The sequence below is a fragment of the Sebastes fasciatus genome, chromosome 13, assembly GCF_043250625.1.
Source record: "Sebastes fasciatus isolate fSebFas1 chromosome 13, fSebFas1.pri, whole genome shotgun sequence".
In the NCBI taxonomy this organism is placed as follows: Eukaryota; Metazoa; Chordata; class Actinopteri; order Perciformes; family Sebastidae; genus Sebastes; species Sebastes fasciatus.
The window spans coordinates 29,875,304-29,899,560 of record NC_133807.1 but is presented as its reverse complement, the minus strand read 5'-3'; the positions used below and the strand labels follow the sequence as shown (position 1 = coordinate 29,899,560).

Sequence of the window (24,257 nt, the reverse complement as noted above, 5' to 3'; positions counted from 1 at the left end):
GTTGTTTTACAGAGAAATAATACTTTATGCACTACTAGGGTATTAGGGAATCACGTCACGTACACTTAAGGGCTGCAACTAACGATTATTTTCATTGTCAATTAATCTGTTCATTATTTTCTCGATTAATCGATTAGTTGTTTGGTCTATGAAATGGTGAAAAATGTTGATCAGTGTTTCCCAAAAGCCCAAGATGACGTACTCAAATGTCTTTTTTTTTTCTTAAGAAATTACTCAAACTAATTAATCAATTATCAAAATAGTTGGCGATTAATATAATAGTTGACAATTGATGATTAATTGTTTAATTGTTGCCGCTCTAACTGAGAGTATTAGTATTTTCTTCAAAAGAAAAAGAAGCCAAAGTTCACAAACGTTTAATGTTGTTTTTAAATTGTCTAAAATTGTCAAAATATTTGGAAGTATTTGATCACATAATAAGTGAACAAGATTATGAATCTGACCAGATATTTGATGCCAACCACGGCTGCAACTAACGATTATTTTCATTATCAATTAATCTATAGATTTTCTTGTTTAATCATTTGGTCCGAAGAATGTCTTAACATCTTAAATGTGTCTTGTTTTGTCTGACTGACTGTCCAAAATCCAAAGATATTCTGTTTACTATCACATTTGAGAGACTTAAACTCGTCAATTTTTGTATGGCTGCAACTACAGTAACGATTGTTTTCATTGTTGATTAATCTGTTGATTATTTTCTCGATTAATGGATTAATTGTTTGGTCTATAAAATGTCAGAAAATGGTGAAAAATGTCAGATCAGTGTTTCCTAAAGTCTAAGATAACATCCTCAAATGTCTTGTTTTGTCCACAACTCAAAGATATTCAGTTTACTGTCATAGAGGAGTAAAGAAACCAGAAAATATTCACATTTAAGAAGCTGGAATCAGAGAATTTTGAATTTTCTTTTATTAAAAGAATTTCTCAAACTGATTAATCGATTATAAAAATAGTTGCTGATTAATTTAATAGTTGACAACTAATGGATTAATCGTTGCAGCTCTAGTACGCTTGTTCCTATATTTCCTGCAACTCTTGCGCTTTAAGGAACATCGCGTTTTACAACTGCTGCTGACACACACAGTTTATCCGTCCTGCTGCAGCAAAATCTCAGAGATAAGGACACACACACATTCCCCTTACCTTGTTTTAATATCCCGATATCACTGCCAACATCTTCTGCGTAATTTAAAACTCATTCTTTAATCTTTTACATCTCCCATTGGCAGCCACATCAGCCATCTTTATTGCTCTGTTAAGTAATAAATGATTTACATTTTAACTAAACCTCGTCGTACGTGTGGAGTTTGATCTTTTGGAGTGGAGTAAACCTTCGAGACAAACGTGAGCTTCCTCGTGCAATTGGTGACATGCTGTGTTGTTTGGGCCAGACAACTCAGCTCCAGGACACACAGTGTGACAACTTACTGAAAAGTGAGTATATTTACCAGATAATACTATACAATACACAGCCTGAAGATAGTAAGAGACTTGTAGAGTTGTAACGTTTACTGAATTGCTGTAAAACGTCAGTATGTATTATATGTTAAGTGCTTCACAGATGTGTTAAAGTGCAAAATCTGTGTCTTCACATGCTGATAGAAGTGCTGTTTCTAAGTCTGTAATTAAATATTTAGCTGTGTACCACTCGTCAAGAGTTCATTTCCTATAATAACAGTACAGCAGGTTTAATAATCATGTCCCCAGTAACAGACAAATTGTAATATTGTGTAAATTGATTAGAAAAGTTATGATAGAGTGTGTGAGTTTTATTTCAGTTGACAATGACATTGTGTTGATGGCAGATGTTGGGCCTTCATCTGGTTGCCTTTTCACTATCATTAGTGTAATTGTTCTCTTTTGTACAGTTATGTGAGTGTGATTAATTAATTAATTACAGTAATTAAAAAGAGACAAAATGCCCAATAAACAAAGTTAAAGATGAATTTGACGGATAGCATTATTATTATTATTATTATTATTATTATTATTATTATGGTTGCAGACTCTCTCTCCACCTCCCTACACTCGTATTTTGAGTTTAATCAATTAATTAATTTATTACAGTAATTAAAAAAAGACAAAACGTCCAATAAACAAAGTTAAAAATTAATTTGACTGATAGCTTTATTATTATGGTTGCAGACCCTCTACCTCTCTAACAGTTAACAATTAATTAATTAATTACAATAATTAAAGAGACAAAACGCCCAATAAACATAGTTGAAGATTAATTTTTACTGATATTATTATTATTATTATTATTATTATATTTTTATTTTTCCCATTTTCTATAGATTGCAATAATATCGTTATCGTTATTTCTTTTGGCCACGATTATCGTGTAGTGAATATCTGATATCTTGAGAGCCCTAATCTGAAGTGAATAGAACACTTCATTCTAACTTAGACAAATGAGTGAGTGAGTGAGTGAGTGAGTATTTTCCAAAGTTAAAGCCTTTTGAGTACAAAATGTCCTCTTATTTTTCATTTCAATTAATAACAAGGCATTATGTTTAATAAAGTCATTACAGGTTTTGTCAAATCTGTACATGAAAAGTAACTATATCTGTCAAATAGACGTGGTGGAGAGGTAGAGAGTAGCATATAAAAGGAAAGAATACCTCAAACTACAAGTACATGTGCTTAGTTTTGTTACTATACAGTCATACTTTTGTCATGACTTTGGGAACTACTACTAGACTACTAGTCTTAACATTTCATTACTGTATACTCACTATCACAACATATCTTTGATTCCAGATGGCCTTTGACCTTAGAGAAGGCCGCCAAGGGACCAGCATGCCCCCGTCTCCGTCGCCCTCTCCGGGGGGAAGATCAACTCTGGATACTGTGGATATCGTGGTGCTGGTCATCTACTTTCTGCTGATCATGGCTGTTGGCTTCTGGGTAAGTATGGAGAAAAACACAGGTCTCTGTTCTAAGACCTTTACCAACCATTTTATCAACAACCATTCAATGACTTTAAAGTATCCCCATGGTGTGGTGCCACATTTTGGTACTTGATGGAGCCGTCCCATCACTTATTTGGGGATCTTGATGTCTTCTCAGACGTTATGAATCAACATTGTATCTTTAAGAGGTTTCTCGTTTTCCTACCAGTCCATGTGGAAGACGAAGCGCAGCACGGTGGACGGATACTTCCTGGCTGGGAAGAACATGACCTGGTGGCCGGTGAGTCAAACAAACCTGATCATGATGATTATATTACTTTATTGTCTGATCAATATTTCTTGCATCTCAGCAGCTCCATTTGCAAAATTAAAGACAGCAAACAAGGAAATATACATTTAACATAACATTACAATCACTGCAGACAGTATACTCAAGACCATTCACCGTATGTATTGATCCACAATGGGGCTGCATATTTAATTTTTGGATTGACTGCTGCACAAAAGACATTTGATGGCAACAGTTTGTACTCAATGGTTGGGCTCAGAGACGATGTTGTTAGCCAGCCTAGCCAGTATGTTATTACGGTAGGCTGATTCATAGAATTAGACTGTCAGACTGATTGAAACTGTAGAACTCAGGAGCATTTTAACACTTTAAAAGTTAGATGGAGGCAAAAGTGTTCTTCAGTTCAAAGTGAAATACCGAGTCTCTCCTAATACTGGGTCTCTTATCTATATTTAGGTGGGTGCCTCGCTGTTTGCCAGCAACATTGGCAGTGGACACTTCATCGGCCTGGCAGGGTCAGGAGCTGCAGCGGGAATTGGGGCTATCACATACGAGTGGAATGTAAGAGATTTAATATATATTATGCTCTTAAAGGAACAGTGCAACATTTCGGAGGATCTATTAGCAGAATTGGAATATAATGTTCATAACTATGTTTTCATTATCGTATAATCACCTCAAACTAAGAATGTTTTCGTTGGCTTAGAATGAGCCCTTCATATCTACATAGGGAGCGGGTCCTCTTCACAGAGTCCACCATGTTTCTACAGTAGCCCAGAACGGACAAACCAAACACTGACTCTAGAGAGAGACTTTCACGTTTTTATGTTACCTGAAGACCACCGTAGTTCTCTGACACACTTGTAAAACCGTGGTAACGTGAGCTGCAGAGTGCTAAAACCGTGGTACCGCCAGCTGCCGTCTGACTTCCGTTGCTCCTAAAGTACTGTTATTATGGTAAGGACGGCCTCTGAGCGATCGGCGCTACCACGGTTTTGCACTTGGCGGCTCACGTTACCGCTGTCTTGGAAAGGGAGGAGTGAGCGGAGAGGTACTCATTTGGTTGCAATCTGCAACAACACCACTAGATGTCGCCAAGTCTTTGTACCTTTAAGACGTGCTGATGTAAAAATAAGTTTGATATGTTGAACTTCTGTTTTTTAAAGTGTTCCTATTTGGTGATCAACAGGGCTTACTGATGGTGCTGCTGCTGGGGTGGCTCTTCCTGCCCATTTATATCTCTGCTGGGGTGAGACGTCTACACCTGAAACATCACACATGTACACGTGTGCTCATTAGGGCTGGGCGATATGGAGAAAATCAAATAGCGTGATATTTATGACCAAATACCTCAATGTAAATATTACAGGGTTGACTATTTGTGCTTTCACAAAATATTTTAGACAATGAGATAACTTTGATAAATAGTCATCAGTAATGTGGATATAATGACTTAGTGGGTAAAGGCAAATAATAAAACAGCTAGAACAGTCTGGTAAGTTCAGAAAAATACATAATTTTACTGTAATGGAGCCTTTAACACCAGGAAAAGACAACGCTTAGGCCATATTACGATATACAAAGTCTAAGACGATATCTAGTCTCATATCACGATATTGATATATTGCCCAGCCGTAGTGCTCATGCTTTATTTTATTCATTTAATCATCTCTTTAATCAACTCTTTCATCTGCAGGTGATGACCATGCCAGAATATTTGCAGAGGCGGTTTGGTGGTAGAAGAACTCAGTTATTTATAGCTGTCCTGTCCTTATTTATTTACATCTTTACAAAGATATCGGTATGATTTTTCTCATGCAGTATATTTGCAGTATATTTGTATTTGAAAGCTGTTTTGTGTTATCTTGTATCTACATCACATGTGTCCCGCTGTGTGTGTGTGTGTGTGTGTGTTTCTGGCCAGGTGGACTTGTACGCTGGTGCTCTGTTCATTCAGCTCGCCTTACAATGGAACATCTACCTCGCTGTGGTGCTGCTGCTGTCGATCACTGCTCTCTACACTGTAGCAGGTGACCTCTCTCCTTCCTCCGGTTTTCCTCTTTTTTAGGGGGTCAATAATCCCTCCAAAATACCACATTAAGACACCAAGACCTTGAGGAACACCATAGAAAAAGCCATGCTGTGATTTGGGATCAAAAACTTTTGACATTTTGGAGATTTCTGCAAGAATTGCATTTTTCAGCGATTGGATGGCGAGCACTTCTGATGTGTAAACTGCTCAGAAACTCCCTTATTGTCAATCTAGCTAGGAAAGCCATCCATCCTCTGAATGCTCTAGGTCTGTAGTTTGTGGCTGTAAAGTTTCATGAGGCTGTGATTATCCTAGAGGTCACCACAGGTCATTTTATACAGGGAGGTCATGTTTTAAAAAAATGGTCTCACTACAATGAAATGTCTCCTATGGGGACTAACATCATCACACATGAATACAGTTGGGCTCATTGGATCCACAAGAGGTAAAGTGTTTACTGCTGGTTCCGTGTGTCACTGGCTGTGTGTTGTTTCCTACTGTAGGCGGTCTGGCTGCAGTTATCTACACAGATGCTGCTCAAACTGTCATCATGCTGGCGGGCGCTCTCACCCTCATGGTCTTCAGTAAGTCAGATCTGACTGCACACGACACCCTCTTATCACCAGCACGTTATGTTTCAGTTTATCTGACCTCTGTTGTCCCCCCTGTTGAGGCTTTGTGGAGGTCGGAGGCTGGGACGCTCTGATGGACGGATACCTCAACGCCATCCCTTCGATACGTGTGCCAAACTCAACCTGTGGCATCCCTCGAGAGGACTCCTTCCACATATTCAGAGACCCGGTGAACTCTGACCTGCCGTGGCCCGGGGTCATCATCGGCATGTCCATCCCCTCCATGTGGTACTGGTGTTCTGATCAGGTACTGTAACAAAAAATAAAACTCTTTGTGTAGCACTTTTCCTCACAAATAAGAGCAAATGAAAGAATAGAAACTGTCGTGAGTAAAAATGTCCAAAAGAGTAAAATCAGATATCACAAATCAGGATATGCAAAAAGCTGTCTTAATTTCTCTTTAAATTTAAACTAGATCAACAGATAATCAAACTAGTGAATAGACTGGCCCTTTGACTTATGCAACACGTTTTCATCCCAACTCGTCACATACCGCCACTTTGTCACCACGCCTCTTGCGGCAGCACTTTATTTTAGGCATCAAAACTACTATAGTCACTCTTGGTGTCACTTTAGGATTAGGCAACAAAACCACTATAATTAGGTTTAAACTACGTCACCACAACACTTTCTCTTAGCGTTTAATATTGACGCGCTGTGTCTTATACCGGAGCTAAGGGTGCTGTGTGCGGCAGTACTGACCGCCGACGGCCGTGACAAAGCCTTGGTAATTGACGTCCTGGGAATGAGAACAAGCTGACTTATTTCACCCATCAGCAGCTACTACCACATAATTTCTTATTATTCTTATGTGAAATACGGATTAAACTGTTCAATAATTCAACTGTTCAACTGTGCAATAATAATAATACTGCATTTATACTGTACATTTCAAGAAATATTCTTATTTAATTCTTATTTATACTATTCTTGCATGTGTCTGATGCACATATTTGTCCATATTTCTTATATTTATTTCTTATTTCTTTATATTTCTCTACTAGCAGAATTTCTAACTTTGATACAATACCTTGAAAAATATCAATATTCAATACCATTTTTGGTTCCACGGGGAATAATTGACACATTGAAGGCATCACATTTTTGATTTTTATTAAAAGATGAATAGCGGTGTGTGTGTGTTCACACAATATTCACTATCGATATGTATTGATCCTTCAATATTTTTGACAACACTATTCTCTACATATACTGTTATATATTGTAACATTATGTACAAAATGTACATGTTACATACTCCTTTATTTCTATTTTTCTTATATTTCGTTATGCTTTTATATAAGTGCAACTGTAACGTCCCAATTTACCCCCAGGAGATCAATAACAAAAAGTATTTCTGATTCTGATCATGTGCTGACAACCCTGATCTTTATAGGGTTAGGCCTCTTAGAGGCATATAGGGACCCTGAGTTGCCAACATACATATAAAAAATGCATTTTAATTAATTTTACTTTTAAAAAGTCACCAGGTCTTTCATTTATAAAAGATGAAACTGTAATTTAGTGTTTTTCCATCTTGTTTTTTCTGCTCTACAAAATTCCTCTGAAGTTAAGTATGAAAGCGTTTTCATCTGAAAATCCCCATCTTGATAATTTGACATGTTTTGCTCCTCAGAGAGGTTAAAAATTCCTTTTATACAATATCAGAGTGATGGTGATAGTTAAAACTATGCAGCCCAAACGTGAGAAGACATGAGACGTTTTAATGAGCATTTCCTGTCTTCTCGGTTCGGCACTTTTATCTGTATTCGTGCACATAAAAACCTTTAACCTTTGATACCTGCACGCTGTGTGATCTCCTTATCCATTCAGATCCTATGGGCCACTATAAAATGTACTTACATGCTGCTGCATATCTTAATTACTGTAGGAGCAATGTGTTTTATTTGTGGTATTTTTTAAGAGAGGAGGTTAAATGTGCTTCAACCGCCTCACAAGGACCAGAAGGCCTGTCTGGTGCTCACATAAAAGGGCAATCTTGTAACTGGAGAGACGTCAGAGAGCAGGTCCAAAGCACATTGGAGCACACAGATTTAAGGCAGTAAACTTTATTAGAAGACTAACGTTTCGACGCCATCAGAGTCAAACCGATCTGAGACTCACATTCTCTTAAATACCCTCCCCTAGTTGGGAACTGATTCAGCATAGGCTGGAAAAAATGAGGAGGGAACAATAAGCTGCATGTAGGCAGGGTAAACAGGCATACACTGATGAAGACGCAGTTGGCGTCGAAACGTCAGTCTTCTAATAAAGTTGAAATCCGTGTGCTCCAGTGTGCTTTGGATTTGTGGTATTTTATGTGTGTAAGGTGTAATATGCATCCAAGCACTAGGGGGTGTGTGTGGTGTAGGCAGAGGCTGACCTCAGGTAGCTCATACAGGCCTCATGCCAGTGACCTCAGGTGCTGCTGATTAGGAGAAACAAACTGTTTTTGACTGAGCTCTGAGGAGTGTGTGTGTGTGTGTGTGTGTATCAAAGAACATTGTGGGCTGTTTATGTCTCAACCGAGAAATTAAAAGTTATTAGAAGTGACGGGACACAGATGGATTGGTAAATAAACGCCATGTTATAAAGTATTACAGCTTTCACAGCAGTCTCTGGGAGGTAACTGAGTCTGTGATTCTCTGCAGGTGATCGTGCAGCGATCCCTGGCTGCTAAGACCTTAACCCACGCTAAAGGAGGCTCACTCATGGCTGCTTATCTAAAGGTTCTGCCTTTCTTCATCATCATGCTGCCTGGCATGATCAGCAGGATACTTTACACAGGTACAGTATGACATTTTAATTCATCAAGCCAGCAGCTCGGAAAATGTGCTTATTGTGAGACTAGGGGTGGAGTCAGGTAAAATAGGCCACTTTTTGGTAAATGATTCATAAAACCATCATCAAATGAGCTATGCATGAGACCTAATGATATTTCTATAAATTAGCATGGGTCTCTTAAATATGTATTTGTTAAAAAAATGTTTAAAAGTCAAATCTTTTTTGAATTATTTTAAGTTATTTTAACAGTAAATAAACACTAACTATCGTCTTTGGTGTGCCATAGTGACAACACCATAAATACATTTCATGCAATAAAAAGTTGAACAAAAAATATTTTTTCAGACTTTTTTTGTCCGACATTTTCCGGGGGGTTTTTCCGATCTTATTTTTCCGATCTTTTTCTTTGGACATTTTTCGTATTCTTTTTTTTTCAGACTTTTTTTGTCCGACATTTTTCGTATCTTTTTATTTGGATCTTTTTTTCAGACATTTTTCAGATCTTTTTTTTCAGACTTTTTTTTCAGACATTTTTCTGATCTTTTTTTTCAGACTTTTTTTTGTCCGACATTTTTCCGATCTTTTTTTTCAGACTTTTTTTTCAGACATTTTTCAGATCTTTTTTTCAGACTTTTTTTGTCCGACATTTTTCAGATCTTTTTTTTCAGACTTTTTTTTCAGACATTTTTCAGATCTTTTTTTTCAGACTTTTTTTTCAGACATTTTTCAGATCTTTTTTTTCAGAGTTTTAATGTTCAAAGAGGACCTACAGTATTATGCTTATTTTCAGGAGCATACTTGTATTTTTGTTTTCTACTAGAACATGTTTACATGATTTAATGTTAAAAAATACTTTATTTTTCTCATACCAGCTTGATTTTAGTGACAAAATATTTTTATTGCACTTTCACATTTAAATAAACACTGCTTTCAGAATCAGGTTTATTTGCCAAGTACATACGTACAAGGAATTTGACTCTGGTTTTATGCATCTCTAAAATAAAAATATAAAAATAAAATTCCTGCTAATGTACAAATTGGTGCTGCACAATGTTGGAAAAAACATTGTAATATTTCTTTTCTGCGATATGAAAAAATACAGGAATACTAAATTGTGTAGTCTACATTTCAAAGTTATGACATCAATCTGGTGCACTCTGAGAGCAAAATTAAAAAGCTAGATCTATGAAGAACTTTGCTCTTGTTGGTTGCTGACTGTTAGTTTAGGAAGCGCTTGATTTGATCTGCAGCAGTTTTCTATGAGCAGAACACACATTTTAAAAGGTCAATATTGTAGGCGATCATGTTCATTTAATTGTGGGAAGCCAAAATTTGATTATTTGTGCAGACATAGCAGGTGTTTTGCAAATGTGTTTGATTGATTGAATGTTGTTGTGTAGATGACGTGGCGTGCGCAGACCCTGAGTTGTGTGAACAGATTTGTGGCAACCCAGTGGGTTGTTCAGACACCGCCTATGTCAGACTGGTCATGGAGCTGCTGCCTGCAGGTGAGATCAATGGTTACACCTCCTGTACTGACTTTTGCTCTCTCTCTCTCTATATATATATATGTACTTACAGTCTATTTTATGCCAATTTCTGTGTGTTTTACTTCCCAGGGCTGCGAGGTTTGATGATGGCGGTAATGATTGCTGCCCTCATGTCCTCCCTGACCTCCATCTTCAACAGCGCCAGCACCATTTTCACCATGGACATATGGAAGACTTTCCGGTCCCGTGCATCCGAGTGGGAACTTATGATCGTGGGCAGGTATGTGACCGCGTCTGGACAAGCAGGCATGACCCAAAATATGGTCCTGGTTACAGGGATGTATGCTGTATACTGGTTTAAGCCTACAACAATAACATGTTTTAACATGTTAAAGTTTTCTGAGGAACACTTTCAAAGGCCGACCTGCTGCCTATGGAGGACCACAAGACTCACGTAAATAGTAATAGAGCATTTAATTGATTAATTACTAATTGTACAATAAATATAGGCATTAATAAATGTTTGCAAATTAATGTATTAATCTATGAATAAATGGACAAAATTACAAAGTATTTTATTATTTTACATTTTAATCGGAAAAAAAGAATTATGAAAATAATTTACAAATGAATTATTAATCCATCAATAAATAGTTCAAATTAAAAAGGGATTTACAAAAAAAATATATAAAACTATTTAAAAATGCAGTTTAACAAGAGAAATAAATAACTGGATTCACACATTGAATTAAGAATACTGGTTTTAATCAGGCATTTAAAAAGGCGAGGGAAAGCAGTGAAATGCAATTGGGAAAAGAAGTTGCCTTTTTTAATGCCTGATTAAAACCTGTATTCTTAATTCAATTCATCAATCCAGTTATTTATTTATTTTTAAACTGCATTTTGAAATAGTTTTATGGTGTTTTTGTTAATCACTTTTTAATTTGAACTATTTATTGATGGATTAATAATTCATTTGTAAATTATTTTCATACTTCTTTTTATTGCCCATTAAAATGTTGAATAATAAAATTCTTTGTAATTTTTATTTATTCATAGATTTATTAATCAATTGGTAAACACATTTATTGTACAATTAGTTTTTAATCAGCTAAATTACTATTTACGTGACTTGTGGTCCTCCATAGCTGTCCGCGTCTTCCACTGAGGCCTTAAAGGTTAAAGGCTTATACATTGTGTACAATATTTCACTCCCACTCGGATCATCTACAATTAAAGTATAAACCACGTATGGCATTATAATGCACTTTGGATGAAATCATCCACCACATTGCATATTAAAATATTACTTTCTTTCTGTCATGCTCAGCCAAACCACAACCCCTCTTTCCACATATTCCTAAGTAATGACTTTACCAGATTTTCCTTTCTAGCCAACATGCACTCAAATCTTCAACATACCGCGTCTTTGCAGAACTGAGCTGAATTATTTGGCGTTAAAATATCACCGATGTTGTTTCTATGTGTGTGCTGCAGGGTGTTTGTGCTCGTGCTGGTTGTGGTGTCGGTGCTGTGGATTCCTGTCGTCCAGGCCAGTCAGGGTGGGCAGCTTTTCATCTACATCCAGTCCATCAGCACCTACCTGCAGCCCCCGGTCTCCATCATCTTCATCATGGGCTGCTTCTGGAAGAGGACTAATGAGAAGGTAAGGTGGTACCGCCTCAGGTTGCGTCTCTGATCAAATCATCTTTTATCAAGCATATTATGTATTCATTGAGACGAGGAACAAAAAATGCTGTTAGGGCATATTCAACACATAATACGTTCATATTTATGAGGCAAAATGTGAGAAATCTCTGCGTCTTCAGACCTGTTACTCTTTGGATGATGAAAGCTGCACTGAAACAACCGTAGATAAATGCATGTGTGTGTGTGTGTGTGATCCTTCCTCTATACATCAGGGTGCATTCTGGGGCCTGGCTGTCGGCCTGTCGGCGGGCTGCATCCGCATGTTGTTGGACTTCATTTACCCTGCGCCCCTGTGCTACGAGGAGGACGACCGGCCCGGGGTGCTGAAATACGTCCATTACCTGTACTTCTCCACGTTGCTGTCCTTCATCACCCTGGTTGTGGTGGTCGTAGTCAGCCTGGCGACGGAGGAGCCCAAACCGGAGCAGGTGAGTGAAGCCCCTCAGTCACATCTAATATTTCAGTTGTCAGGCTATTTTCTGTATTATTTAATTTAATTATTTTGCACTCATATTGATTTTGACGAGGTACAGAAAGACGTCTTCTTGGGCCACAGATTCAGATTTTTGAGTTTTCATTGTAAGCAAATCAATATGTTTAGATTCAGCATTCCTCACCAAAAACATTGTTTGCATAACTAAATACTAAGGCTGTCAATTGATTCAAATATTTAGTCGTGATAAATCGTATGATTGTCCGTAGTTAATCATGATTAATCACAAATTAATCACACATTTTACATCAGCTCAAAATGTGTTTTTAAAGGAGATTTGTCAAGTATTTAATACTGTAATCAACACGGGAGTGGACAAATATGCTGCTTTATGCTAATGTATGTATATATTTATTATTGGAAATCAATTAACACAAAGTTTTGAGCGTTATTTAATCTCCTTTACGACAAGCCGATTCCACTACAACCTCCAAAAGATCGATTGCCTTAATGCTTTAAAGAAATTAGTGGCGTTAAAACAAACGTTAACTTTCATACTAAATACATAAAAGACTTTTTCTTCAATAGAAAAAAATCTGTTTGCAGTCGTCTTCTCTTTCTCTGGCCCGTTGCTACACAAGATACTACACCTACCTTCCAAATCAAATACTTTTTCTTCTACATACTGCAGCTGCCCTTACAAAGTATGTATTGTTGCATGCGGTATGCATACAATTGAGTCTTGAGCTTTGACCCTCTTGCTCATATATCCACTGTGCAGAGGATTGTGGGTCAGAATAGCCAGAAAAGCATGATGGCTTTCATACTGCAAAATGCGAACAGATGTAGTAGGACATCCTGGTATTTTTGGCATACTGCATTTGACTTACTATGTATCGGGTCATACGCACTGTGCTTTCCAATACCCATACTACCATACTTTATTATGACAGAAAAAAAATTATTATGTCAAATGCAGTATGCCAAAAATACCAGGATGTTCTGTACTACATCTGGCCGCATTTTTCAGCATGAAAGTCAGCATGATTTTCTGGATATTCTGACCCACAATCCTCTGCTCAGCGGATATACAGTATGAGCAAGAGGGTCAAAGTTCAAGATGCAATCTTATGACTAAGTAGTACTGTATGTCCCAATTGTATGCATACTGCCTGCAACATTACGTACTTTGTAAGGGCAGCTGCAGTATGTACTAAAAGAAAAACACACCCTTAATCTTTTTTCTGGCATACTGAATAGTATGATAGTATGAGTATTACTGTTCATTATAACATCGCTCTGTAGCACCACTAGGGGTCAATAACACCTCAGGTTACCTTTAAGGAAAACAGATATTAGTTTACAGTACACTGATTTAAAACTGTGACCTAATTTATAAAAACATGTCGGCCTATTTTGCTTTTGTCTTGCAGTATGAACAGATTTAGGTGTGCAGATATACTGAATACAGGAGAATAAATCCGATTTTTTAGATCTTTGGAAGTTAACATTTTGCATGTCTCTCTTTGAACAGATTAGTCGCCTCACCTGGTTCACCAGGTTTGACCCGGTGGAGCCGAGCACTAAGAGCTCGGAGTTGATCACTAGTCAGACGGATGAGACCGGAGTCACAGGAAGAGAGCAGGACAGCAGCGACGGAAAAGCATGTCACCACAGGAAAGGTGCGTCTCTGCGTGTCCCGCATTACACTTTTCCATTTGACCATCAATCAGTCAGTCTTTCCAGTGAACGCGCCCTCTCCACTATATTCATTGTTCTCTCTCTCCCTACAGACTCTTCGTCCTCGGTATCCAGCGTCCAGAGCCAGTCCAGGCTGATGTCTGCCCTCTACTGGCTGTGTGGGATGGAGAGGAGGAAGGAGGGAGACGATGATCCTGCGACGCTTCCTGCACCTGAACACGATATCTGTTCTCTGGAGGAAAAGCCACGACTACGACTCATCGTTAACGCCAACCTCCTCATCTGCCTCTCCGTAGCTGCCTTCATCATCGGCTACTGGGGCTGACAGGCAGGTCATGACACTCTCTATGGACACGTGGTGGCTAAAAGGCTGTGTACAGATAGTTTCACTTTCTTCTTGTTTTGGTCCTAAAACAGTAAATTGAGGTATACATCAGACCGACACATACGGGTACTTCGCAAAAAAGTCAAGACCGCGCCCCTTTTTGAGGGATGGAAAACTGAAGAGCCCATAGACTTCAATGCAATTCGACGCGTGTTTAGATTGTAATTATGGCAAATTCGTATGCATTCATCTCTTGTTATACAAAGTTTGTTTTATACACATCCATCTACGACGTCTTATACTTATTTTGCAACCTTGCCTGAACCTGAGCGTTCGCGATACCTAAATAAATGAAGGTTGACGCCGTGTCCCTTCAGTCTTCACCCGTCCGACAGTGGCCGGATATTGCATCTCTACATATTTGATTGAATCCTGTTAGGCTAGGTGATGTCTGTAAATAACCAACGTGTTAATAGCCAACTGTTTGATCTACAGGCTGAGATTTAGTTGGAGACGACAGTCTGATGCTGCTATAACGTTAATGTATGACTGTATTACTGCAGCAGCCTCCCACTCAACGTTAGCTAGCCATGCTAGTCACTGTCACCAGCATCATTTAGTGATTTTTCCACACTGACAGTGAATATTCACGTATCGTATGAGCCTCAAATCTCAGTTTCGGGGAGCGCAGCGTCGGCGATGACGCCATGCTGGTCTGGTCTATAGCTTGGAGCCACAAAGCCCCTCTTTTATATCTTTTTTAGGACACGGTAGGGGAACAAATCGGAGATCAGCGTTTTTACATTTATTGTTGGTGCAACGAACTACACAGCAACTCTTCAGCATAGTGTTATTACTGTTAGTGGTTTGTTTAAAGTAGAAGTTTGTTTCAACTTCCTCTTACCGTCTATGAGGGACACCGGATTGTTTTCCCCCAAAAGGGGGCGTGGTCACTCGAGACTACTCTGGATGATGTATTGCTGCTATTTCCCTCAAAACACAGTTGCTTGTCATGTTTAACTTGTAAAATAGATTAATGCAGAAATCCATTTCATTTGTAGTACAATTTTACAAACATTGAAAAAGCCTGAAAGAATGCTTATGTCAAATATTTTGATAATAAACACTAAGTAACACTACAGGTCTGCAAATTTCATGGTAATTAGATGATGATTAGCAAGTAACCTATTTGAAATTTGTGCCTGATCAGAAGTGTCTTCTATTAGTTTTCCACCTTCGAAGAAGAGCAGTGCACAGCCGCTTATCGAGCCTAAGGGCCCTATTTTAACCATTATATGCTATTTCAGCATATCATTATTAAATGTTTATAATAAAGTAATTTTTTGTTAGGTAAATATTGGGGTAATTTGGCAGTAATTCCAAAGAAATTTCAAATATGTTACTTGCTAATTATCACCTAATTACCATGAAATTTGCAGACCTGTAAAATGAAGTGTTGCCGATAAAAGCTCCACATATCCTGTCTTGTAAATTAATTACAGCTGAATAATATGACTGACAGGCAAAGTCTTTTGTTTGAGGAACAATTTTGACAAAACCGATGAAAAAGAAGCTGACAACACTGTAAAATGTTGAACAACCTTTAATTACCAAGATTATTGATGCATTATGTGCAGAAAAGCCAACATAAAAATGCTGAGAAGAAATAAAAAAAAAAAAACATAATCAAAGAGCTGAAAAAAACCACCCCCAACAAGGTAAAACTCGTCAGCCGTAGTAAAAAAAAATATACACAAAGAAGAATTTGGCTGTATTTGGTCGTAGCTTTGAGTGATCAGTTACAAGCTATTAAAAATACATTTATCACAATAAATCTGTTAGAAAAAATCCCTTTTAATGATAAAAGCTAATATTTGAGCTTTAAAGCCATTTGGAATCAACTAAAATTCAGATTGAAAACAAAATAAAAAATCTACCCCACTGGATTACTAGAAGGAAAACTACCTGAAATACCAAAAACTTACAGCATGGCTGTGGAGAGGACGCCACTGGAAGACAACTGCACTTTATATTGCACAAAATATTTGGTCATTAACAACCACAATAGAAGCCGAGCAGCTCTGAAATTCTCATTAAATTACCTTTTGGCCCGTTTCTTTGGTCCTTTACACAAGCTGAACGTTGCATTTAGATCATCAGCGGCTGGCTAACACTCCGATATATCTCCACACAACTCTGCTGAATTAAAAAAATACTAGTTGTTGAGTATATGTGGTGTTAAAACCAGATTCACAGATTTCCAAAAATAGCAAGATTTAAAAAACAAAAGCTTAGCACCCGTTGAGTTCAGCTGCTATGTGCTCAGGTTATATAATATATTTAAGTCCCATTAGCCTCCAGGCTAAGCACGGCTCTGCAGTCCAATCTTAAAATACCCAGCAGTATATAGAACAAAGGGAGTTTGATATGAAGTCTAATAGCTGGACCAGGAGTTTTGAGGTTTCTGGTTTGAGTCTCAGCAGAAACAGAAGAAAAGGCAGTCTGGCATCATGTGCGTGGAGTGTGAGGAGCTGATGCGTTTTTACCTTCTCTGATATTTGATTCTAAACACTCAAATCTGTTGCGTGGACCCGGAGGATTTCAATGACTGTGATGCCTCTGTTTTTTTTTTCACAGAGCGGTGAACTCCGTCTGGATCTGAGGGTCTAGGGACGGGTCTGTGGTGGCGGTGGCGGCGACGGGCTCTTGACCAGCAGAGCTCTCCCCTTGTTGGTCCGCAATCACCTCCGGGATGAGGGCTCGTCCAAGCCCCTTTAGGAACAGGGTTCCATCTGTGCGGGACAGTTAAAGGGGGACGGATCAGCAAAATAAAAAACACTTTATAGACACGCCTTGAAGTTGAGCTCAAGCACACACACGTGGTTTCAAACTGGGGAGCGCACACGCCACCTTTGCATACTCAGTAAGACACCAAGGATTGATCTTTATATTAAAGTGTAACATCTGTAGTTTTCCCATGTTTCTGTGTCCAATAGCGACAACAATTTCTGAACTTGGTCCAGTATTGAGGGAGAACGCTGTGACACATGATGTGAGGGCAAGTGAGCAGCGTCAATTAAGGATGTACAGATCCTACTATTTCAGTCCCGATACAGATACCTGGGCTTTGGGTATCGATCAATACCGAGTACTGATCCGATACCAGTGTTTAATTAATAAGCTGTATGCCTCACTGTGTGGAAGTGACTGGGATCATTCTCTTATGTGTAAGGAAACATCGGGCTTTGACTTAAACATCGCTTTTCTAACTTTGTAAAACAAAATGTAACAAATAAATACGTAGATATAAATTTACTGAATTATTTATTATTAAAATAAATAAAATAATAAAAAAAAATCTTCAAAATTAACAGGAATTATTTTTTAATGCAGCAACAAATTGGTCAAAATCTAAACAGGAATTAAAATTCCAGTCTATACTTTAGTATATAAACTAGGGACGCACCGATACTGGAATGGATGTCGGTGACAATGGGGCTGTTCTATTAAATTCAGTGCTATGTTTATATACTATAGTCGAGCCTGATGTTGCCTTACACATAATAGAATGATACCAGTCACGTCCACACAGTGAGGCATACAGCTCATTGATTAAACACTGGTATCAGGTTGATTCGGTATCGGCTGATACCTAAAGCCCAGCTATCGGGACTGAAAAAGTGAAATAGTCCACCATATCGCCCCGTCGGTGTTTATTCCACAATAATGACCCGCTAGCTGTACATTATCCCACTTATTACACGGCTACTTACTTAGGAAATCAATAATTTGACATAAAAATGGTCCTCCAGAGTCTGACATCAGACCTGCGCCCATAGCAACGGTCTGTTATACATAGCAACGGTCTGCTATGAAGAAATAACAGACCGTAGAACCCCGTGATTGACCAATCAGAATCGTGTATTCAACAAAGCCATGTAATAAGCACTTTTAATGGAAATAAATGACGGTGCCAACTTTCCCCAATAGCACCATATTGCAGCCCGTGAGCAACTGCCGTCTACAGCGTTCTCCCTCAGTACTGGACCAGTTTCACAAATTGTTGTCGTGATTAGTCAGACACAAAAACATGGGAAAACAGGGTTGAAAAATGACGAAGATACCCTTTAAGTCTAGTCAATATTAAAATTAAAGTACCAGTTAAGTACCGTTTAGAGGTGGAGGCAGTTATCGGACAAATTTTCTCCATAGATCTGTCCAGAATAGCAGCACACGCTCAGTTTAAAATAGGTTTAGTGTTGTTTAGGGGCGGGTTAGTTATCACAGAAAACTGTTAGCAGGCAAAAGCCATCCAACCTCAGCGTCGGGGATGGAGTGGGAGTCACAAGTATGTTAGTTTAGCTGTGCAGCAGGGTTAAAGTGCAGGACAAATGCATACTAATATACATTAATGTATATGTATACAGTATGTGCACAGCAACACACACATGCAGTTGAACACAGAAGCAACGCTAAAACACATCAGCCAGTCAGATCCTTACCATTACCTGCCTTGCAAAGCTCATCTTACAGGCAGACCAGCAGCTCAGACATCTGTAATATTTACACATTTCCTGTCATGCATTTGTCAGATCACCACAGTTTACATTTAGAGTGTGAGGAACTATGACACACAGTGAAACCAAAAGCCAGAAAGCTAAATACAGCAATGCCCCGAGAGGAGGCTGAAATCACTCTAATACTGAACACAGTATCAGCGGACGACCAACGAGTGATTTCAGTCAAGAAGAATGTTAAACATCACCAAAGACGTGCTCATGTTGATGTTTTATGTACTTTCATCATGTACTGTGGTTATTAATACATACATATTATACATTAAAATGCTGCAACAGTTGCATAGAGAGTAAACTCCTTTATTTTGGCTGTCTTCAATGGTGGAATATACATTTTCTAAAGTACTGTTTTTAAGTATAATTTTGAGATATTTTACTTGAGTATCTCCATTTTATGTTACTTTACACTTCTCTACTACAATTAAGAGGCAAACATTGTAGGTCATACTCCACCACATTTATCTGACAACTTTAGTGACTAGTTACTTTGCAGATTCAGACTGATAATAAAAAATATGACCAACCAATAAATGATTATATAAAGTAATTAAAATTAGCTCCACTTTCATCAGCTGCAACATTAAAGTGATGAACACATTAATGCATCAATAATTATTATCCAATTATATAATATATATTATTCTGCATAATGAGTACATTTACTTTTAGTACTTTAAGTATATTTTGATGCTAATACTTTGATGTACCTTTACTTAAATACAAATTTTAATGAAGGACTTTTATTTGTAACTTGTTGAGTATTTCTACACAGTAGTATTGCTGTATTTACTTAAGTAAGTAAAAGATCTGAGTACTTCCTTCACCCCTGTCAAATATTGTACTTTTTTCTCCACTACATTTATTTTACAGCTATAGATACTTTGTCATAATTTTATATAATAATAATAATCTGCAAACTACTAAAAGGTTAAACAACTCAACAGTAAATGAAGCAATTAATTAGCCGACCAGCTACATTAAAATGGTGCTTAAACATGAAACAGGAGCCTTTCCCATAAAGAAGACTTTCACTTTTGATACTTAAAGTACATTTTACTCATAAAATAATTTTGATTGATTGATTTTGAATACATCACTTTTACTTGTAATGGAGTATATATTAAGTTTTGGTTATGCTACTTTTAGTTGCGATCTAAAAACTTCTTCCTGTCTGATCAGGGCACCACAGAAGTGGTCAGATCAACAGTCCTGCTCTATTTGGAGCTAGATGAGTTTCTATCACATTCAGTTCACATGTTCTGCACAAAAACAGCACCCTTTCTTGATTTGTGCTGCCTGGTGCATCTTTATCTATTGAAATCTGATTCTTAAAAGGGATAGTTTGGGTGTTTTGAAGTGGGGTTGTATGAGGTACTTATCCATAGTCAGTGTATTACCTACAGTAGAGGGCATCCCCTAGTTTGGAGAATCAGACAAGAGTTACCGCACAAAAGCAAAGCAATGTACTGCTGTGGACGGGGCCGTCAGCAAAACGTATTTAGCGACATAAATGAGAGGCCCACCTAAAAAAATAATCAAGTTTTGTACACTTTCAGACGGGGAACTGAAGCCGTTGTATCCATCTAGATACAATATCTGAGACTTAGAAATGCTTTTCTGACAATAACATTTGATTTGGAAAAAGTTATCACTCTTAGAAACCGTAAATATGGCACTCCTATACTTGTTTTTTTATATATGAAATGTTTTGAACACTAATATTTCAAATGTACTGGTGATTTTTGTCATGGTAATATATATTATAGCGTACACATCTTTCTTTTAGGTGGCTAAAATACGTAATTCTGCTGCCCCCGTCCACAGCAGTACATTGCTTTGCTTCTGAGCAGTAACTCCTGTCTGCTTCTCCAAACTGGTGGCGTGCTGACCGTCATCTACTGTAGGTAATACACCGACTATGGAGAAGTACCTCTTACAACCTCACTTCAAAACACTCAAACTATCCCTTTAACTACAGTTTTCTTTTTATGCATTGCTGATAATATTTAAATATCACGATACTGCACACTGTTTCCTAGATGTTATATTAAAAGACAGGATTTGTGAGGCGCAGGGAAAAGACTGTTTACCTGTTATGATCTTGGAGGCGGAGCCGACGATGCCGTTGTCATTTGCTGCAGGTTGCGGAGGCGGCGCCATGCTGGGTCGGGGCCGTGGCTTGGGTGCCGGCCTGGAGGGGCGAGGGAGAGATCCAGAGGGGTAGAAAGACAGCGGGTTGGAGTGCGGCCCGTCATGAGGCGGAGTGTCGGGAGGGGTGGGAGTGCTGGGGGGAGAGTGCTCCGACTCGCCCTGGGCCTGGTGGGCTGCTTGAGGGGGCTGCGGGGGCGGGTGGCTCGGGGCGTGGATTAGGCTGTCTTTGCTGGGGTGGCGTCGGGGGGTGATGGGTGGGTGATGAGGGGAGCCGGGTGTCTGGGTGTTGCTGGGCTGGGAGGCGAAGGGGCTGTACTGTTTGGGCGGGGCTGGGGCCTGCTTCTTGGTGCCTTCGGGGGAAAACGTCATTATTACATGATATATTGATGATGTTACAGTTTTTCGCTTTGGCTCAATTCATTTTTTTCAAACAGAAAGCTCAAAATCTCTAAACAATTAGTTTGTCGTTCACAACAGATTCGAATTTCTCATTCTTTCAAGCAAATTGCACGTGTTTTGGCACGCGTGCTTAAGAGGAAGCACAACAACCACTTGAACATGTCTTGCTGATTCAGTGAAATTGTCGTCGTCCTCTTCTTCTATACATTCATTGTTTGAGTCCTCACATACAAAATTATCCATTAAATTATCAAAACCTGTTAGACATGCATGTATATTCCGTAAATATCTATCACGAGGAGGTACAATTTCTTGTTTTTAACTGAACTACCTCAGGTTTTTTTCATTGTTGCAGGGTTGTTGTTGCTTTTTTTGGCACGGATGTAAATTTTTCTTGAATTTCCCTCGGGATCAATAAAGTTACTATCTATCTATTTTGTGTCAAAATCTCTTTTCACAGTATTTGACTTTACATGAAAGATCAAAAGAGAATTTTCTGTTTCCAGTACGTAAGCAGTCAGTGTCAACAAAAAGCAGAACAAAACAGAGATTTGCATATAAGAAACACTTCCCGGGTTGAGTGTTGTGGTAAAAATCATCTAGTCATTTTGACCAGTACGGCTCACACGATGACAGAACATTTTTAATTTTGGTGGCCAACTTACTGTCACAATAACTAGCTTTTCAAGCATGAATGAAGTGTTTTGGGTGAGTTGCTACCTTTAGCAAACTTGCAATAGAGTTGTGACGCCCCATCAAACAATTGTACTTACAGTTTAGAGAAAGTTAAGACTGTTTCAGAAAAATGAGCCAAAGCCATTGAGAAAATAAATGTAAATAATAAGAATAGGATTGTACATTCTCTCACCTCTGCGAACCAGGTGTGGACTCGGCCCCCTGGATCCACCCTGAGAGTGGGGTGTTCCTACTGTAAGATGGACCGAACCATTCCTCTGGGGAGGGGGGGTGGATGTGTGTTCACGGGCCGGGCTGTGGGAATACAAGGAATCCAAATATTAATCCATCAACAAGTCATCTGTACTTTAACAGATATTAACAAAGAAGTGCTGCAAGAACTCGTGCATGCAATACATCAAACAAACTGCAACATATTTCCATTCAAAAGCTAATTATGCTCGATGAAGGATGAGGAATAACTCACATGATATAAAGACAAATGTAGAGAAGAGGATGCAAAATTGTTCAAATGTGTTACGTGCAAAAATCAATCAATTGCCACAAAGAAGTCAAACAGACGGAGACGCAGGCAAGGAGGAAGGAGATGTCTAAAAATAGAAACATCACAACAAGCAGGATGGAGGATAAAAGTCGCCTGTAATCAAAGCATCACATGATTTTTGTTGCATTCTTAATCTGTTAAAATGAAGTCAAATTAAAAAGCTGAGGACATTGTTATTCTTATCATTTTCTATTTTGTTCCCCAACATGGGAACTGAGAACTCAAAAGACGAATGACAAACATAAACGGGCGGGTGAGCTCCGGATTGGCTGATTGGCTGCGAGCAGGCGGTGGAGTACTGTTGCTACCTCAGCTCGCTCCTCCTTACCTGCTGTCCTCTGCGCTGAGCTGGGTTACAACCTGAGGTTGCACTGCAGCTACCTGGACCCCACCACCCAGACCACCACCACCAACACCACCACCACTACTAGCACCACTCAGGCCCGGCTGCTCAGCCTCTGTAGCCGGGGACGGAAGCTGGGGCTGGGGCTCAGCGGGCTGGGCGGCGGGACCCACGGCTTCCAGAGGGGGCAGTGGGGGTTGGAAGGTGGGTGAGGTTAGATGTGGCTGCTTTCTATTTACAGCGCTGGCTCTACGTGGAGTGGGCTCCGGCTGTTTGTTAACAGTGCTAGGGAAGGGGGGGAGAGGGGAGAGAGTTCAGGAGGGCAAACCACACGGGCATCAGACAGAATGAAAGAGCAACAGACGGAGAGAGATAGCGAGAGCAGAGGGGAGATGTTGCGGTAGACAGAAAGAGACGCCACTTCCTGAGTTCAATGAAACCAGTTCAGAAGGAAGAATCCAAAAAGGACATAAAAAAAAAAAAAAATCACATGACGGTGACCTTTTAAAAACAGAACTGCGACATCTCTGCAGGGACAGAAGAGGCAGATGCTACACCATACAAACAAAATGCAACAGAGGAAGCCCACACAAAACATAAAACCAGCAACCTACAGTGTGACCTAAGCTTTAATTGGGAAACAAAGGAGATAACACAGGAGTACACAAGAGTAACACACGAGAATTAGACAAAATGGTATCCCCCAGTGAGGCTGAAAAGTCTGAAAGAGAACTGCTTTTTCATCATGTTTAGTACCATAAACATAGCTGAAATCACCTAAACATAGCAGATCTGTGGTGCAAATAAAATTAAATCACACAAAATATCAGGAACTGTATTCATGGGGGCTACATTGGGCTGCGGAGCAGCTTTGAAGTCTGGACAGGGCAGATCTTCAGTGGGTGTTTCTGTGACTGTGATGGACTCGTTGGCCACTACATAGAGGGCCGACACGACCGGGCCCCGCGACTCCTGCCTGCTCAGTGTCTTGGGACGGGACGGGAGGGTGAGGGGCAGGCTGAGGCTGAGGTTGGGGCGAGGCAGGTACCTGTCTTTACGGGGGGTGTGACTGTCCCCGTCCTGCCCCACCAGGCTGCCGGGGCGTCTCCTTTCCAGGCCGGGTTCGGGGTCCGGGGTGGCCGGGTGGGTCGGCAGGGCGAACATGCCCGACACGTTGAACTCCACCTCTGGAGGGAGGAAGAAAGAGAAGAT

General features: G+C 39.3%; 2 protein-coding genes across 7 annotated transcripts in view; one reads left to right on the top strand and one right to left on the bottom strand.

Moving 5' to 3' along the window:
• Positions 1-1,324: 1,324 nt before the first annotated feature.
• slc5a11 (solute carrier family 5 member 11) lies at positions 1,325-19,194 on the top strand. Of its 2 annotated transcripts, none has more exons than XM_074656785.1 (17): positions 1,325-1,458; positions 2,788-2,934; positions 3,148-3,219; positions 3,685-3,789; positions 4,418-4,477; positions 4,925-5,029; positions 5,153-5,258; positions 5,764-5,844; positions 5,934-6,139; positions 8,544-8,679; positions 10,077-10,184; positions 10,296-10,446; positions 11,664-11,832; positions 12,089-12,304; positions 13,844-13,991; positions 14,103-14,338; positions 16,973-19,194. In XM_074656785.1, exons 2-16 carry the CDS (start codon positions 2,788-2,790, stop codon positions 14,333-14,335), a joined length of 2,043 nt encoding a protein of 680 aa, XP_074512886.1. In that variant the 5' UTR covers positions 1,325-1,458; the 3' UTR covers positions 14,336-14,338; positions 16,973-19,194. The 2 variants fall into 2 exon arrangements, with proteins under 2 accessions (XP_074512886.1, XP_074512887.1); XM_074656786.1 differs by having other exon boundaries at positions 14,103-14,342.
• Positions 15,921-24,257, bottom strand: part of arhgap17b (Rho GTPase activating protein 17b) — a 31,629-nt gene continuing 23,292 nt past the window's right edge. Inside the window, exons 16-21 of one of the 5 annotated variants that reach the window (XM_074656781.1) lie at positions 24,094-24,232; positions 23,031-23,330; positions 22,331-22,452; positions 21,003-21,413; positions 18,838-18,889; positions 15,921-17,127 (exon numbers count right to left, since the gene is read on the bottom strand). In XM_074656781.1, the coding sequence (XP_074512882.1) occupies positions 18,882-18,889; positions 21,003-21,413; positions 22,331-22,452; positions 23,031-23,330; positions 24,094-24,232 (980 nt within the window). In that variant the 3' untranslated portion in view covers positions 15,921-17,127; positions 18,838-18,881. The remainder of the gene's footprint in view (positions 17,128-18,837; positions 18,890-21,002; positions 21,414-22,330; positions 22,453-23,030; positions 23,331-24,093; positions 24,233-24,257) is intronic. The other 4 variants (XM_074656782.1, XM_074656780.1, XM_074656784.1 and 1 more) reach the window with 4 other exon arrangements.